The 17060-nt window shown below is 33.3% G+C and overlaps 3 protein-coding genes across 4 annotated transcripts; 1 reads left to right on the top strand and 2 right to left on the bottom strand.

Annotated features, from left to right (window-relative positions):
• Positions 1–71: 71 nt before the first annotated feature.
• Positions 72–9137, bottom strand: LOC123309455 (1-phosphatidylinositol 4,5-bisphosphate phosphodiesterase). The gene is made up of 18 exons (XM_044892591.1): positions 8552–9137; positions 8178–8375; positions 6886–6965; positions 5086–5322; positions 4486–4680; positions 4163–4371; positions 3911–4105; positions 3754–3859; positions 3228–3357; positions 2995–3145; positions 2777–2934; positions 2509–2715; positions 1936–2152; positions 1638–1876; positions 1520–1574; positions 1290–1467; positions 916–1177; positions 72–862 (listed from the first exon to the last, which is right to left on the bottom strand). The coding sequence occupies exons 1-18, from the start codon at positions 8720–8722 to the stop codon at positions 605–607; spliced, it is 3246 nt and encodes a 1081-aa protein (XP_044748526.1). The 5' UTR covers positions 8723–9137; the 3' UTR covers positions 72–604.
• Positions 9138–10461: 1324 nt separating this feature from the next.
• LOC123309196 (hormone-sensitive lipase) lies at positions 10462–15351 on the bottom strand. Of its 2 annotated transcripts, XM_044892173.1 has the most exons (11): positions 15195–15351; positions 14752–15132; positions 14480–14666; positions 14120–14198; positions 13781–14062; positions 13419–13724; positions 13151–13360; positions 12747–13019; positions 12379–12689; positions 12173–12298; positions 10462–12080 (listed from the first exon to the last, which is right to left on the bottom strand). In XM_044892173.1, coding segments are annotated over exons 1-11 (2238 nt in total). In that variant the 5' UTR covers positions 15197–15351; the 3' UTR covers positions 10462–11999. The 2 variants fall into 2 exon arrangements, with proteins under 2 accessions (XP_044748108.1, XP_044748109.1); XM_044892174.1 differs by having other exon boundaries at positions 14752–15351.
• Positions 15352–15482: 131 nt separating this feature from the next.
• Positions 15483–16788, top strand: LOC123309198 (N-alpha-acetyltransferase 20). Its single transcript, XM_044892176.1, has 5 exons — positions 15483–15643; positions 15952–16067; positions 16119–16248; positions 16330–16466; positions 16595–16788. The coding sequence occupies exons 1-5, from the start codon at positions 15591–15593 to the stop codon at positions 16678–16680; spliced, it is 522 nt and encodes a 173-aa protein (XP_044748111.1). The 5' UTR covers positions 15483–15590; the 3' UTR covers positions 16681–16788.
• The last annotated feature ends 272 nt before the right edge of the window (positions 16789–17060 follow it).

Below are 17060 nucleotides of genomic sequence, written 5' to 3'. Positions count from 1 at the left end.
TTTTACTGCATATTTTTTTTTTACTTTCACTTGATGTGGGGACTGGGTAGTAAAATGATAAAGAAATTCACTGGAATTCATCAAAATTTATGTTAAATTCTCCTATAACAAAGAAAAAAGAATAAATGCACTTTAGGCTTAACTTATCTAATAATAAAACACATAAATTATATAAACAACAATTCTCTCAACAATAACAGTTTAGTAAACTCGCAATGAAAAAATGGGAACATATCTGATATGTAGGATGAAATTTTTTCCCTTTTCATTAATACAATAAATAAAATAACACTATCAGGAAAAAATGCAATATAAATTCGATCCTATCATTTAAAGTTGGAGGAAGATTAAAATTTAGAGATTATTTCAATTCAGTCTATAACTTTTATATCTACTGTTCATATAATCATCAAAGCGTAACTGATTTTATAACAGTAAACTTTAGTTAAAATAAAACTACAAATAAATATTGAGTTTTCACAGATTGAGACTCAACTAAGGTGGTCCCATTAGAATTCTAGTGGCAATAACGTTAAATATCGATAATATTGGACTATGATGATAAACAATCTTAATAATCAAATACTGAAACTTGAAAGTTATCTCAAGCAAAGAATTCACATTTACTTGACATATCGTACTCCAACTCCTCATTTTTGTACATATCGATCATCCTTTGAATGTCATGGGATAGCATTTCCAACTGTTTATCATGTTTTATTTTAAGCTTTTCTTTCTCCTTCGCTTGCTTTATAGCTGCGGTTTTGTGTTCGTCCAGAAAACGTTTGTCATTGGTCTGTTGTTTTTCTTTCAATCTGCGTTCCTTATCTTTTTTCGTTTTCAAAGTTTTGTCGTTGGCAACCTGGAAAGACATCGATTAATTGTGTGAAAGTTTGTGATTAATTTGTTTGCAACCTCTTTAGCAGTTTCTACAGAAATTTTTGCTTGACGACTGTTCATTTCCTTCTTTTCCCTATCGTGCTTAGCTTCTAGTGTCTTCATTTGAGCCGCTTGCAGTAGTTCCATGTGTTTTCTCAACACATCCCGTTGGTCATCGAGTTGGTTTCTCAGATATTCCCACTCCTGTTTTCTATGTCTTTCCATCAATGTGCTCCATTCTATGGTTTGTTCCGTCACTAGTTTTCTGACAGCCGGATCGTTCACTAGGTCATTCTTGCTGGGATGGAAAAATTGGAATAAAAAAATTTCATATTCTTTTACAGGGTGTGAATGAATAGTTGCGAAAAAATGGTAAAATTGATGATCTGAAGTTTTCCTTCAATACTTACTTTTTGCCTTTAATCAGTTTATCGATGGCACTACATTGCGACTTTTGCACAGCCAGTTTTTCTTTAGTTTGCTTCTTTTTCATTGTGTCGTATTCCTTTTGTTGTTTCTTCGTCGTCTTTTGGAATCCCTTGTCTTGTTTGATCGTTTCAATTGTGATAGCCTCGAAAACTAATGGCTCTGAAAAACAAGAATGTCAAACAAAGAAATAAGTTAAATTGCCATTCTTCACCTTCTTTCTTCTCTTCTTTGGCTTCCTTTTTTGCCGCGTCTTTACTATCAGTAACCTGAAAGAATGATATTACGAGGATGGAAGGAATACATATTTAAAAATAAGACGGAGGTCTTACTTCGATTCCCATGGAAGACATTTGTTCGTTCTGTTTCTTCTGGGCCCCCATGAAACCTCGAGGATCGCTCAGCGCAGCCATGAAATCCTCAAAACCATCGGGAACGTAAATTTTCAATTCGATGTTACAAAACAACATGGGTAGGGACATTGGGAAATTTGCCTCAGTTCTCAAAGAAATATGACGGTACCCCGCTTGTAATCCATCCAATGGTAAGATGCGCTGACCCAACAATTTCCCTATAAAAAAATATCATAAGTAGAAGATTCGTGTGAAAGTTATCAAGATGAGCGTTTACCATTTTCATCATATACACCGAATCGTAGTACAGCTAGATCGGGTAGAACTATTTTTCTGAACAGAAACGGGTCTTCTTTATATACTGGATTCAACCCGTTAGCCGGTACCATTCTGGTCTTGAACTCTTTTCTTATGGTGTCTGTTGGTAAACCGTACATATCTACCTCTACATAAGTTCCAACTTTCTTATCTGACAAGAATTGGCCAGCAATTACCTAAAGAGTAAAACGCTGTTTTTTTGTGATGAAAATAAAATTTGAGAAAAGCACAATCTTCCTCCTTCATCCAATTGATACAGCAAGAATTCAAACGTAAAACTGCACTGCTCAACAATTGATAGGAATCACTAACTGTCTATAAATTTATTAGTAATTTAGTTGATGTTCTAGTTTTTTCAGAAAAGAATGAGGAGTTTCAAAGAAAAAAATAAATAACACCGACTTCAATCTTCAACTGCGGTGATCCTCACCCCACTGCCGTCGCGTATTCTATGCTCGTATTATTATTATTTATGCGTAATCTCTATCAATTTTTGAGAGGTGTCATCAAAATTTTCTCGATTCTCATTCACCTGTACAGAGCACTGAGCCGCAATCACGCCATCTACCGGACATTCGGCAAACGGATCGAAAGTACGGTCGTGTCTCCTCATGAAATCCGGCTTCAGCAGATAACCGCAGTTACCGTTGTATTCGAATTTTCCTTGGTTTAACTGCATCGGGAGATCGGATGTTTGGAAGTTGAGGGATACCATTTGGCAGCCAGCGTTCCAGAACACCTAGATCACGAGGGAAAATTTTATCGAAACTCTATGATAGATATCCTTCGCTTTCCGTTACCTGAGGCATGTAATTAGAGGAATTCGCTCTGGCGCCACTAGGATAAATTCTCGACATTTGTCTTTTGTTGTAGTTGACGAATTCGATCGCCTGAGTTCTTAAATAGTTCAAACCGGTCGGTTCTGAGAAGCTGGACATGTTGTGATGAATGTTTTTTTCTGTAAGAACCAAATATGTACGAACTTATGCTGGAAACAACAAAATATGTTTCGACAAACCTTCTGCCACGTCGAATCCTTGAAATTTCACAGGTTGGGCATAATTCACCATAGAACTGAGCCAAGGATGGACATTGGTGGTAGAGCCGGTGTATTGCACAGGCGCAACAGCTTCCCCGTCTGGTAGAGGCACTCCGTCAGGTACAGGTGTCTGAAATAGATGTTCGTTCTAAGCCAGATTCCTGATTAATTTTTTTTCGGAGTTTTTCTCCATACTCATAAATATTACGTACCTCAGCAGAAATATCAGGGGGCAAGGCTCTATCAGTACATGCGCTTGCGTCTTCTTTCTCCTCGTCTTCAATTACAAACTGTCCTTGTCTGAATAATTCCAACTCTTGTTTTTCCACCTCAGGTTTTAATCTGTAGGGAAAGAAATAAATAGGTAATTCATCAGTTTCGTTTCCATCCATAAACATGAATTCTTGAAACTTGAGCTCAAAAATTGAGCAGAAAACCTCCTATTTGCACTCCAATTTTTCAGTATTGCTGTACAGGATGGGTAAAAATCTCTCTTTCTCCTTTTGTTTTAAAGTTCTAAGTGAAAACTTACTTTTCGGCTATTTAAATTGGCGCATCTTTTTCGTAAAGTTTCCACTGAAACTTTACAGAGTAAATATCGAAATTTACGAAATAGTTGCTCTCCTAGATGCATAACATTTGGATCTACGAAGATTTTTCTCGGAGATACGCGTGTCGAATATTATTGTTCGAAAATTTCAAAAAATCTGTCTTTCTTCTCAAAAATTCGATAAATACCTTTTATTTTTGATGAGAATTTTCCTTTTCAAAGCGGAAGGCGGAGGTAAAGGACAACCAGGTTCCAACGGATGCTCTTCAATGGGTTCCTTCAGCAAGAAATCACCTGGTAAAAAAACACTGATGTAAAGAATAAAAAAAAAGAGAATATTCTTACCCAAAATTTCATCACAATATTTGGCAAGTTTATATTGCTGAGTTTTACAGCAATGATTTTCGAAGGACAGTATAACTGGATAATCAGATGTGACAAACGCTGTATCACGAATGGCATATATGACGTCCTTGAAGAGGATATCAGTGCACATCGCCCTTCCGTGAGTTATGATAGGTTCTTCGTCTTCACCCTTGCCTGAAATACGATACAAATTAATCCAGTTTATTGATATTCTCCTATATCATAACCAACCGTCCCAACAATCGAGCTCTACACATCTGCAACCTGCCAGCAAAACTTGTCGATACATTTCCACTGAAGATTTGCCGCCAAATTGTCGCCCACTCAGGTAAGTGTTATGACTAGAATTTATGTAATACGCGCACAGGGGTTGATCCATGTCCATGTAAGTGACTAATCTATCTAAAAATACTGGAGCGTTTTCATCAGACATAAGATATCTGAAAACAACATTCCATCATTATTAAGAAAAAAATATTAAAAAAAGGATAACTTCTCCAGTTAAATACAAGAATAATTTCAAGAAAGAAAGGTAAGATAAAAGTAACCCTTACCTGATAAATCCATCTTTGGATAATTTATTCTCTTTGATGTTCTCTTCAATTTGCTCATAGGTTGCTATTATTTCAGCCGCTCTTTTTTCATCATAGAGAGGATATAAAATTTCATTGAGCCGTGGATCTCGTTGCTTTTCGTTCAGAAAATTGATTAGCTGATCCAAATTCATACTTTCCGCTTTACCTTCCGTTCTAAAAACGAAGGATAACAGTAAATATCTGGGAAACCCAAGGGCATAATTTGGGATTCACTGCAGTGTGTCAGATAAATATAGAAAAGGATAGTGGAGCACCTATGCTAAAAATTAGCCTGTATATGGGGAAATTAATTCAATAAAATTTTGTCGCAGATTATCGAGACAAAATATCAAAAATATTTAATTTTGTCTCAACAATCTGTCACAGAATTTTTTGCATTCATTTCGGGAAACCCTGTACATTTTATGGTATAGTCATCTTTTGGAGATATATGGAATGAATGGTATCAAAATCTGATACGCTCGATTAAGTCCTTTCGACTATTTTTTTTTAATATTTTCTACATCGTGTAAACTGCTTCGAATGTGAAATCCCTATTAGACTAATAATATCACTTACATAGTTTGAAATAGTTCCTCGATATCGTTTCTTGGGCATATTTTATGATACAATGCGTAGAACTTCTCGAATACGAAATCCTCCGGTTCGATGATATCGTTCTTTCCACTAGGAAGACCCAAGTCGGATAAACATTGATAAACCAATTTTTCAGTTTTTCCAGATGCGAAGGTCCTCGCGACCACTTTGACGGGAACTTTGCCTTTCGCGTCAACCGTAAATGTGAGTCTCATCCAGCTGAAAATCGGATATATGATTTTTTTTTTTAATTTGTGGTGACTCAATTCTAGAGAACAGGAAGATAGCGATAGCAACTCGGATGTAAACATCAAACTTCTAACTGTTTTTTCAATATGTACTGTGCTATTGGTGTGTTTCAATGAATTGGCCTGATTGATGACGTAGTCCAAGTATACGAGTCTCTAACTTGGAATAAATTTAATATATCAATTTTTTTTGCTGTAGGTAAATATGCTTGGACAGGTCGATCAGTATTTCAAATTGACATCGTTTTTTATATGTCTATTCCAAAAGGGTGTATCAGTTGCTCATGGATACCAAGAATGTCTTATTCTTATTTTTTGTCGTTGAAAAGTTATTCAACAAGGGTGAACTAACAAATGCCTCTAGACATTAAATTTTTACACTGTCTGAATTTTCTCATTGAGTTTTCAGATTCCTTTCTTTTCGAATTAGTTGACCTAATCGACCTGTCCGAGCATATTTATAGCAAAAAAAACTGAATTTATTCCAAGTTTTAAAGACTTGCACTGAATAATTTCAACAAATTTATAGTTACTCGAAAGAATCATAATATGAATATGAATATGAAATTTGCGGATACCATAGTACAATTTCGAAGAAATATTAGCTCAAAACCACTTTTTTTTCAAAAAACATCGCCCATCTTGTTTTGGGCAAATGCGAGTCATAAAATTGTCTTGACTTTTTTCCGTATCAATTAAATGGCAATATGTAAAGGAGGTGGATATAGTAGTCATGAATTTTATTTATTATATTCAAATCGGTATGGTGTTCATGCAAAAAATTGAGGTGCCACCTAACAGTTAGTGGAGTTAAATAACTAGATAGTAGAAATGGAGTACTGGGATTTACTCATTCCTTTTTTCATGGAAATCATTCTAAAAATTCCTATACTGGATTAAACAATACGAGAAAGCAATCTTTACAGTGAAAAAAAAATTCTACTCAGTAACTTCTGTGTTTGAAACTCAATTTCTTGTGTGCTCTATTTCAAGAGTGATATCTGTTCAAAAAATATTAGTCCTATCTTCAAAATTTCCTTGAAATTTGGGAAAATTATGTTTTTTCATTTTTGGTACCTCAAAATATGGAGTGTAAATTTGTTGGAGATTTTAAAGAAATAAAATCAAAAAGCGTTAATTAATCAGCTATGGTGTACTCAAGCACTAAGAAAGGGATAAGCTACATATAAGTGGAAAAAGAATGTCCCTTTCAAGAAAATCCATTCTTTTCCATGGGACAAATAAAATCTTAATACAAATATCCAACATATTTTGCGAGCACACAGTTTTATAGAATAACCCATTTCTTGAATTAGCTATTTTCAAATTCAGTGTGAAAATGTAAGTAAATATAATTAGAGTATAATAATAAGTTTTTTAATTTCCAAGAAAATGGTGATTATATTTGATACCTTCTTTAGTAGAACTAAATAAACAAATGGTTGATGGCCAAATTGAATATTAGTGGAGATTTCATTAAGTAAGTAACAATAGAACAGAACTGTGTGTCGACAAATAAAAAAAAGCGACTCACTGTTTCATCAATGCAGTTCTGGGACAAATATTAGCCATTTTGTTGTTGTGAGTTATGCTCCTCAAGGCAGCTTGCCACTCCTATTACCATGCCCATGCAAAGAAATAGAAACATGCATATAATTGCGAAATGACTTGGACTAGGTAATGATATATATTTCATGAAGAACTGGATTGATTTGGACCAATTGAAAGAATGGAAAAATCATGGGAAATATGCACAGTATGATACAACTCATTGCTGAAAATTCATTTCAGGTTCCACATTTTCCATCCAAAGTAAACTGGGAACTTTCACAAACTGAAAGGCTGAAATTATCTCATTCTAACAATTCTTTGAGCACCAGAATTCCTGATATTCAGTTTCGGCACAGCCTTTCTGAGAGCCCTGTTAAGAGGGATGTGGTTTCAACTGAAACAAGCTGAAGCTTGACAAAGCTAATTGATTTTGGTCGGAATGAATGGCCATTTTAGAGTTTTTTTAAATTTACCAGACAAATTTTTTGCCGGTCAGTTATTGCCTAATAAATCCTAACGAAAAATTTTCATCATCATTTCACGTCAAAAACAAGATTTGAAATATGCATATGTTAAGTAAAAGACAAGAAAAATTATTTGCTCCTAAAGGAAAATCAGAGTTTGCAAACTCATAATTTTTTTATTGAATCTTTTTGTTTTTGTTCATACCTTTGAGCTTTGAATTATTTGACACATCAATTCAGTTCTTCATTGTTCATTGTGTTCAAATTTACATCATGCAAGATTATTCCTTTATGCAGGCCCAATAACTTTTCTATTCTATAAACATTCACAATCTTCGGGCTTCTTGAATTTTATGACGAAACTTACTGCTTCTTCAAACAAGTCATTGGACAGAAGTTATTGGCTTTCACATTATGTGTAATTATTCGCAAACCATCCAGCCAAACCTTTAAACATGCTTGTTTTAACAAACATACTTTACTCCGTCAATTTCAACATAGTCTGAACATTTGGGCTAGCCTCAAAAATCGAAGATGAATAAGAACAGGAGTTGTACAGACTCAAAGTATATCCTACAGGGATTGTATTGAAAATTTTCTATTTCAATCAAATTCCACGATAGTTGGAAAAAATATTGAAACAATAACAGAATATCTATGCCCATTAAAATCACAAGGTATTCACAATTTATGGACCAATTAACATCATTATTTTCTAAAACGTTAATGCTAATTTTTCAGCCATCTGATTTACCTCAGCACACAGAAATGATTATAAACATACTCAAAATTTTACAAAATTGAATCTCACCTTAGCAGTTTCAGCACTGGGACAGATTAAATGCTGATAACTGATATTTATATAATCTGTCCCACTGCATATAGTCAGGGACTTTTCTTCTGCATCATTCCCATGTTTACTCAGGATGGAATTGAGTAGCCTGGACTCCTTAGGTAATCCACCTGCACGAATATCACTAACTTGGCATAGTTCGATGACATCACCCTCCTGTGAAAAAGTGCTTCAATGAATGGATAGTTATTACTCGTAAAGATTCATTTCATGAAGATTTTCTTAGGAAATGAAGAAGCAAAACCTGTCATTGGCAGTTTTCAGCATGACAACATTCGTAGGTCCACACATAACAAAGTAGCATAAGCAATTTAAAAATTCAGTCAACTTACCCTTCCCTCACTTTTCCAATAGATGAAAAATCCATACTGATCAACTTTAAAAAGTGCCTTCTGTTCAAGTTCAGTATTATCCTTTTCCTCTGTCCATCTATCGAATACACAACCGGTCAGAAGGCATTCGGGTACAGGTATATGCCAATCAAACTCGAATTTTTTTGTCATTATCGTATGGAGTTACGGAATTTTTTCCTTAGTGAACCTGGTTTTTCATCTCCTGTGGAGGGACAGCAGTTGTGAAATAAACAAATCTTGGTTTGAAATAACCTCCTTCTATTGCTACGATGATGAACATGTTTATTCGATCAATTTTCGAACCGTAACTTGAAAACATCAATTCCCGGCCAAAACATAATTAATTCCACGGTCTGACGTTTCGAATAAATCTAGACCCGAGACCGTTTCGTTTCATCTGACGTAATCTGGAAATCAATGAAATTTCGCGATGAAAAATAAACATTACGCGCCGGTCGTTCGGACACGATGATTAGTTGGCCATAAAATTAATCGATGTTGATTGAATAATTATGTAACAACAAAATTTGATTCTTTTAAATATGCTTTTCGTCCCGAGGAGCATTCAACATAACCTCACTTTTGTCATGTAGATAGAAAAAAAAAATTCTCCTCCCAACATCCAAAGGGCAGATACAACTTGTCTTAAGACAAGTTGTATCTGCCAACAATTGTTGTCTCTGCAAATCTTAGTTTTCACACAATACAATGTAAAGCGATCGAAAAGGCGGGTGTTCAAAGCAAAAGTTTAAATTTTTCACTGCACTGAAAAGTTTCACCTCATAATTATTGTGTGAAATTCAAACTCCCATAACTCAAAACCTAATAGAGACGAAGTAAGAAATGCTCTTTTGAGGAACATCCTCAGAGTTTCGAGATTTGCATTCCTTAAAAGCTGTCGTTTTGATAGAAGGGGCCTAGCTGTGCATGGGGTGTCAGTTGGTTTGATTTTTTTTCCCAATCTACAGGCCGAAAAACCTAAAAACTATAGGGCAGAAAATTTTTCACGACTCCTAAGCTTCAATTTCCCGAAAACATAAAAAAATCGGTTGAAATAACTTTTTTACCTCACAGCTTTTTTGAATCATGGGCTATAGTTTTGCTATGGCAGAATCTACTACAATTTGATGAACGAACTGCTTCACCTTTTAATAATAAAATATTTTCAAGAAGTAGGTAACAAAAAACATTCGTACGTTAGAGAATGTATAAAATTCTCTAATTTTTCAATAAAAAAAATACCTTAAACGATATTGAAAATTTTCATTAACTTACTTGAGGGACGACACATACGTTTTTAAGGGCAGGACATGGAGAATGAGACGCATATTACGGAAAATGAATCCCTTTAGCTTTTACGCTAATTCAATTGGGAGAAATCAATAATTCATTCCAATATTAGTATAGTTTTCGTATTATTATAATGTAAAAGGAAATTCCTTGGGTTAGAAAAGATTTTCCTCATTAAATTTTATCTAGAAATAAGTATGCTAGTGATATCAGCTTTTATCTTCAAACCAATATTGCACTAATTTTTATTAAGTAGGTAGGATTACAACTAATCAATTCCCTAAAGAAATAATCGCATATATATTTGTTGGTTTGAAACCACAATTATATTCATGAAAAGAAATCTCCTAATCAATGGAAGGAAATGTGTAGATTTCAATCTTTTATTACAACTTAAACAATGAGCCAGTGTTTTTGAATTTAAATCATTTAATTCTTATATTTAATTACCATACAAAGTAGCTCAAAACATGATTAAATATGGCATATTACAAGGAATTATAATTACTTACCGTACCAGATTTTTTCATTGAGTATAATGAATTGAAATTGACTGCTCCTTGTTAATAAAAAAAAAAAGGGACAGAAAAAGATAGGAAGAAATTAAAAGGTTATATTGAAAATATAAATACAAATCCACAAATAAGTTAAAAACCACAATAACAAAGTTCCCAAAACTTAATAAATAAATGAGTATCATAAAAAAATAATTATCACATAAAATTTGTCACAAATCTTTCATTTTTTAATAAATAAGAACAGAAGTAGATTATTGACAATAATCAATATAGATTCACATACATTTTGAACTGAAAGTTGCTAATTAAATTTTCATAATTTATTATGACAATAACGATTAAAATCTTCTATTATTTGAAGTGTGAATTAAACTGTTCTATTTTTCCCATATGGAAAGAACTGCCTAGTATTAATTTTTTTCGCATTAATTTCAAACGGTTATTAAAAAATTCAAACTTAAATTTCCATTGAAATATTCATTAGGCCTCGTTTCAGAATTTCTGTAAAAATTCTTTTACATGAAAACTGCTTGAACCCAGCATTTGTACCCTCCCCAACAAGTGAATTAGAATTAAAATGTTGTGATTTCTGTTGATCAGAAATTACTTAAACTTCGAACAGAGCTTGATATACTGTTTACCAGTATTGAAATTTGACTAGTCTAATCACTTTTTTTAATTTTAATCATTATTTTATTCTTTCTTTATATTTTTGTATTGGGTGTATATGATGCTAATTCTACATTCATGGAAATTAAGGCCACAAATATTCGGAGTAATAAATGTTGAAAAACCAAAACTATACCCACATACAGGGTGTCCCACCGGCGGGGCTCCTTAGAAGGTTACAGAGAAATATTTATTGAATTTGTTTGAAATTTTGTATAAAGTCATTAGAAGTATGAGCCTTTTTACGAATAATGTGTAACGATTTTTGATTTTTTTGATTAATATCAACTCTTATTTAAAAAAAAAAAGTCCTCAAGGTTACATGCAACACCCTGTATACTTAAATATTTTCGAAGTATTGGACACTACCGGAAGGACACCGGTAATTTTATATCGCATTTTTTTATGTGAAAGTTTCACTTCCAGTTTTTCTTTGGGACTTTGTGAAAATAAATATCTTTGAGATTTTTGCACATCCAGATCAGTCGGCTAAACAAATTTACCCTGCATCAACTGTAATTATAATAACACAGAATATAACTAATTAAATGATCATCACAATTAAAAATTAAATATTCCATCGAGAAGTCAATAACAAATAAAATTATCAGTACCTTAGTAGCGAATTAGTTGAAATTTTTAGGTCTTCTCCCGTTAAGCATAAGTATACGTTACCTTTCATATAAAAATAATCTTTCATTTTAAAATGGTGTTCAATGCATATTCATACATTTTTCACTCAATACATAGATTTGGATATTATTTATTTTACTTGTTCTCACTTTTCTTTCAATTATTCATAATGGAATAACGACTCATTATTGTATCTATGAAGCGTATGGAATACTAGTCTTTGATTTCATAACTTCGACAATTGAATATTTGGATGTTTAAAAATGGAAAAGAATTCTAATATTCTTAAAACCTTCAACTACTACGTCTAGCTCGCCTTAATCCGCATTTGAGAAATTAAAAAGTTCCTTGACTCTTTTGACACTCATCTGTGAGCCCTCATAGGCTTCTTTGGAAAGCTAAAAAAAAATTCAAAACAGTAATATGTAGTTTGTTACAACCTCTTTCACTTATAAGAAAATCCTATATTCGACGAAGGTGAAATACTTACCAATGAAAAATTGAGAAAACCATGGGGTAGGCCCTTTAAAACATCCAAGGTAACATCCTTATCCAGAGATTTCAGTTTTTTCGCAAGAGTGACACAATCATCCAAACATGGATCAAGTTCCACGGTCTAGAAATGGGTTATAAAAAATCCACAGTTAATTTACATAAATTCAATTCAATCAGCGATCTATCTTTAATTTCACTCACCAATATTTTCACCGGAGGTAACTGTTTCAGGAGTTCGTCGCTGGCTAAAATAGGGCTCAAAAATGGATCTGCGTTAACGGTGAAATTGAAGTCTTCGTTAAACCTGCTGGGGCAATCAAACAATTCCGTGTTATCTTTCGGAACTTCATCTTTCACTTCGGTACCGCCCATCATATTACTAATGCGACTTTTCAAGGACGAAACAAATGTGATGACACGGTTATGAATTGAATATTCGGCACTTTGAACTGATGTGGAATTTTCCTGTTCTGTAGGAATAACTTTGGTAACATCAGTGTCAGTATCTGATTCTGAAAAAAAAAAAGATCAATTTTGTGTTAAAATTAGCATACAAATCACCGAATCACCTAAAACGTATTTTTCCAAAAACTCGGACACCTGCTTCTCATTCTTCTCAATATCGGACACTGTCAAATAAACGTCCTTTTCATTTTCGTCGTTCAGATTCGAACAGATGGAACCGTACGTAAGGGTATCTGATGAATCTGAAGTAGGAGACTTACGAGCCTGCAATGCTTGCATATCAGACTCTGTTATCTCTTCGAAACTCTCGGTATCAGAGTTAGTCTGAAAATTGAATTCCTTGTGTTGAATTAACTCTGGATCTGGAATTGCGTAGGCTGAAAGAAAGTGGGGGATAAAATATGGGCAAATGAACTAGTTGTTACAATAATAGAACAGAATAAGTGATATGAAAGTTCACATATCGTAATTAAGCAGGATATACTGAATTTTTAGGCGAAGAGGTTACCTTTCAGACATTTCAACAGAAATCCTAATGGGAGCAGAGGGTCCATCATTGAGAGTAATCTCGAAGGCGAAGGTACAAAATTGACAAAAGCAGGAATATACGCTAAAAATATGCCATGGGGAGGCGGAATTCCTAACGTTATACATTTCAACGAAGTTGTTAGCAACAAATTACCACCAGCAGAATCACCGGCAGCAACAATCCGTTCTCCTAAAAAAAGAATTACAGAATTGAATGGAAAAAGTTTGTACTGAAAACAAAAATTCACCTGTGCTCCCTAATAAATTGTGATTTTTCAATGCCCAGCAATAGGCATAAGTTACCTCCTCTAATGCCCTAGGAAAAGGTGCTTCTGGTGCTAAACTGTAATCAATACTGAAAATGGGTACTTTGAGATATTTTGCCCAGTCCCTCAAGTAACATTCGTGCGATCTAGAAGATTGCGCTACAAATCCACCACCATGACAATGGATTAAAAGGCCTGGACTTGCTGGTTTTGCTCTATTTTTCGATTCCCCAATCATCCCTTCATGCACTGAATGACTTATGAGTCGAACCTGAATAGTTTTTTTACCTGAAATGTAATTTTTCAGTATAGTAAAGAAATAATTTTAAAAACAATTCACTTACCAATAAAAGAGGACGGAATAGGTACTTCAATATCTTTACCATCAACATTAATGATCAAAGGCTCGGGAGCCAAATTAATGATTTTTGATACAGCAACACTAGGGGAAACAAAGGTGGGTATTTGATTCATTATTTCGCTCTCAGACAGAAACCAGAAAGCCTTACAGAAATCTACTTTGGCATTTGTTGATATATTGACTACTCGTTTTGCTATTAATTCTGGATCACTAATGAATTTTGTTGTGCTAAACAGAGAATTAGTTGCTTTTGAGAAGAAATTACCTAAAAAAAATATAAGCTCAGCGAAAAATCGGCTAGTTGCTCAATTTTCAAATTTACCTTCACTGTAGTAAACTTCTGAAAATATTGCCATTGTCAAAACAATGAACTTCATTATATGTTTCAGAGAATCACAGAACTGTAAAATTCATACAGAGTTTATAAAAGAAGGCTAGTTAGTTGTTAGATCAGCCATACAGGTAGCCATTTTTTAATGTTAGATACACCTGGTCAGTAGATAGACATTTTTAAGAATTGCAAATAATCCAATTAGTATAGCCAAATAAAAAAAAACAAAATATGAAAACCATTGCATGTTCACTATGCCAGAAAGTACTTTTGAATTGTTGACTCACGTCTAACAAAGCGATAACTATAGATTTGCCAGCATCCAAAACGTTCAAATAGAAAATGACTAACCTGAAAGCCCACATTTCGTCCATAAAAGCAGTAACGATTGATACTATCTGCATATGCAATCAATTCTTCTGGAGGGCGTTCCTCACTTGGAAACAAGCCTCCATCTTTACTCCAAGACATTATAATTTCCAATTGTGCCAAACAAGAATCTAGACTTGCTAACAGATGTGAACATGACTCTATATCTCTGAAAGTTATAAATGAAAATCAATCAAAATAAATGGTTTCTCAGTACCGCTGTTCACTGTCTGATGTGATATGAAAAAACTTACTTAGCTAAAGAAGATTTTCTGAACAGCATACTTTCCCTTTTGTTTTGTATCCTTTCACTCATATCACTGGTATGTTTCACAGCATACCCAACAACTGATATGTAACTCCTGTACCCATTGCCTTGAACATGCTCATCAAAATCAAACTTATGCATTACGCTTTGTATCCTTTGGACTTTGGGCTTGAGACAATCTAAGTAGTCTAATATGGCTAAAAATGAAATATACAATCTTTGGCCATTCTCGGAACTATCACTAGCAAAATATTCGGCATTGTTGCTACAGGAATATCTTAGTATTTCCATATTTTCTTCCAATTCACTTATTGTTATATTAACTTCATCAGTATCATCACTAAGCTTTGCCTCTGTCATCTTGAACCTGGATAATTTGTTACTGATAAAATACTTGACTGAGAAACCTTCGGAATTTTAATAGCCTACATTGAATTTTTGATGTAGAAGGGAGAAAATAATTATTAAAATCCTACAAGGCTAGACATATCAAAACATTAAAAATTTGACAACGATTTATATAAACAATGACAAGCCTGTTAAGCTCGTCTTACACGTCACGATTCATATCGGTAATGAATTTTTAGTTCTCATCACAATTTATAAACTGATTCGCCGAATTTCATTTTATTTCGATTGTTTAGATTTATTTTGAAAAACAAATCGAAATTTTTAATAATAATCTGAAAGAGAATGACAGTTGTTTGTCTATGAACGGAAAGATAAGAGAAGAAACCTGTAAAAAGATTTAAAAATTATCGAATAACCTCAAAAATCAGTTAGGTTACCAAAGAATTAGCGAAATTTATTTAAATATTTTTAAAAATGACCACTTTGAGACCGTTTTGCTGCGACGATATGTATAAATTCAATAATGTGTAAGGACCAACCTAATCTTGTATCACTCTTATGAGTTCATTTTGGCCCAAATCAATAAGACAATTTACTTCAAACCTACCAAAATTATTTTCAAAGTATTGTTTCTCATTCACTTTTCGAGATGCCTAGCATTACAATAATACTTGCATATTCATTTTCTTGAAGACCGTTTTGTCTACAATATAATGTAGTATCTTTACGAAACATTTTCAACTGTATTCTTATGTTTCAAAGAATTCATACTGTTAAATTATTTATCTTTTATTTTATTGCAATGGAAATGATTAAAGTAATCGTTCTTTCCTAGGAACTTAGACCCTCTTACAGAAACATATGGCCTTTCATTTTATATGCAATACTTAGCCCATTGGCCGGAGTATTTTCAAGTTGCCGAGTCTCCTTGTGGTGAAATAATGGGATATAGTAGGTAACATTGTTTTCGATTTGTATATTTTTCAAATTGATACTTTTCAGTAATGGGTAAAGCAGAGGGTTTAGGGGAAAACTGGCATGGACATGTTACAGCTCTAACAGTCTCTCCAGATTACAGACGCTTGGGACTGGCAGCATCCTTGATTAATTTTCTTGAAAATATATCAGAGAAGTATGTATAGATTTTCTCTACGGTTTTTCATATTTCTGAGCATATTATTTTTATTTATTAACAACATATCCTTATTTCTAGAAAAAGATGTTACTTTGTTGATCTATTTGTTCGAGTGAGTAACAAAGTTGCCATTAATATGTATACAAATTTAGGATACATAGTTTATCGAACTGTGTTGGAGTATTATTCAGGTGATCCCGATGAAGATGCTTATGGTAAGTTCTGCCGAAGTTGTTTTGGTCATTTTTTAAAAAAGTTTTCATTTGAATATTAGTTTCAAACATCTAATTAAATTTAGAGTATTAATTGTTTATGAAAATGCAATCATTATATTATTTTTTAGATATGAGAAAAGCGTGTTCTAGAGATGTCAAACAGAAATCAATAATACCTTTAACCCATCCTGTGAGGCCTGAAGAAGTTGAATAATGTGATCGAAACAAAATTTGGGAAAAAAGATTAAGTCATCATGCTAGGCTGTTGTATGCATTTGAATGTATCTAAATAATAAATTAAATTATTTCTGTTGAAAGCTTCTAAACTTGTTTTAATATTATGAAGACCCAATTCTAAAACATAAAATCCATGAAAATATAAAAAATGATGGGAATTCCTAAGCTCTATAAAAAAATTTAATAAGTTTCAATGAAGATGTTACCTGAATCATTTAAGTTGTTTGATGGTAAGGGAATATCTGGAATACATATTGAATAGTTTTCATTTGTTCTTTCTCTATTCTTTTATTTCAAGATTTCATTGCCTGTACCAAGGACAAAATTTCAATTTATAGAAAATGATGTTACTTGTAA

Source organism: Coccinella septempunctata, chromosome 3 (genome assembly GCF_907165205.1).
Source record: "Coccinella septempunctata chromosome 3, icCocSept1.1, whole genome shotgun sequence".
NCBI classification, from domain to species: Eukaryota; Metazoa; Arthropoda; class Insecta; order Coleoptera; family Coccinellidae; genus Coccinella; species Coccinella septempunctata.
This window is presented reverse-complemented; position numbering and strand designations above follow the sequence as displayed.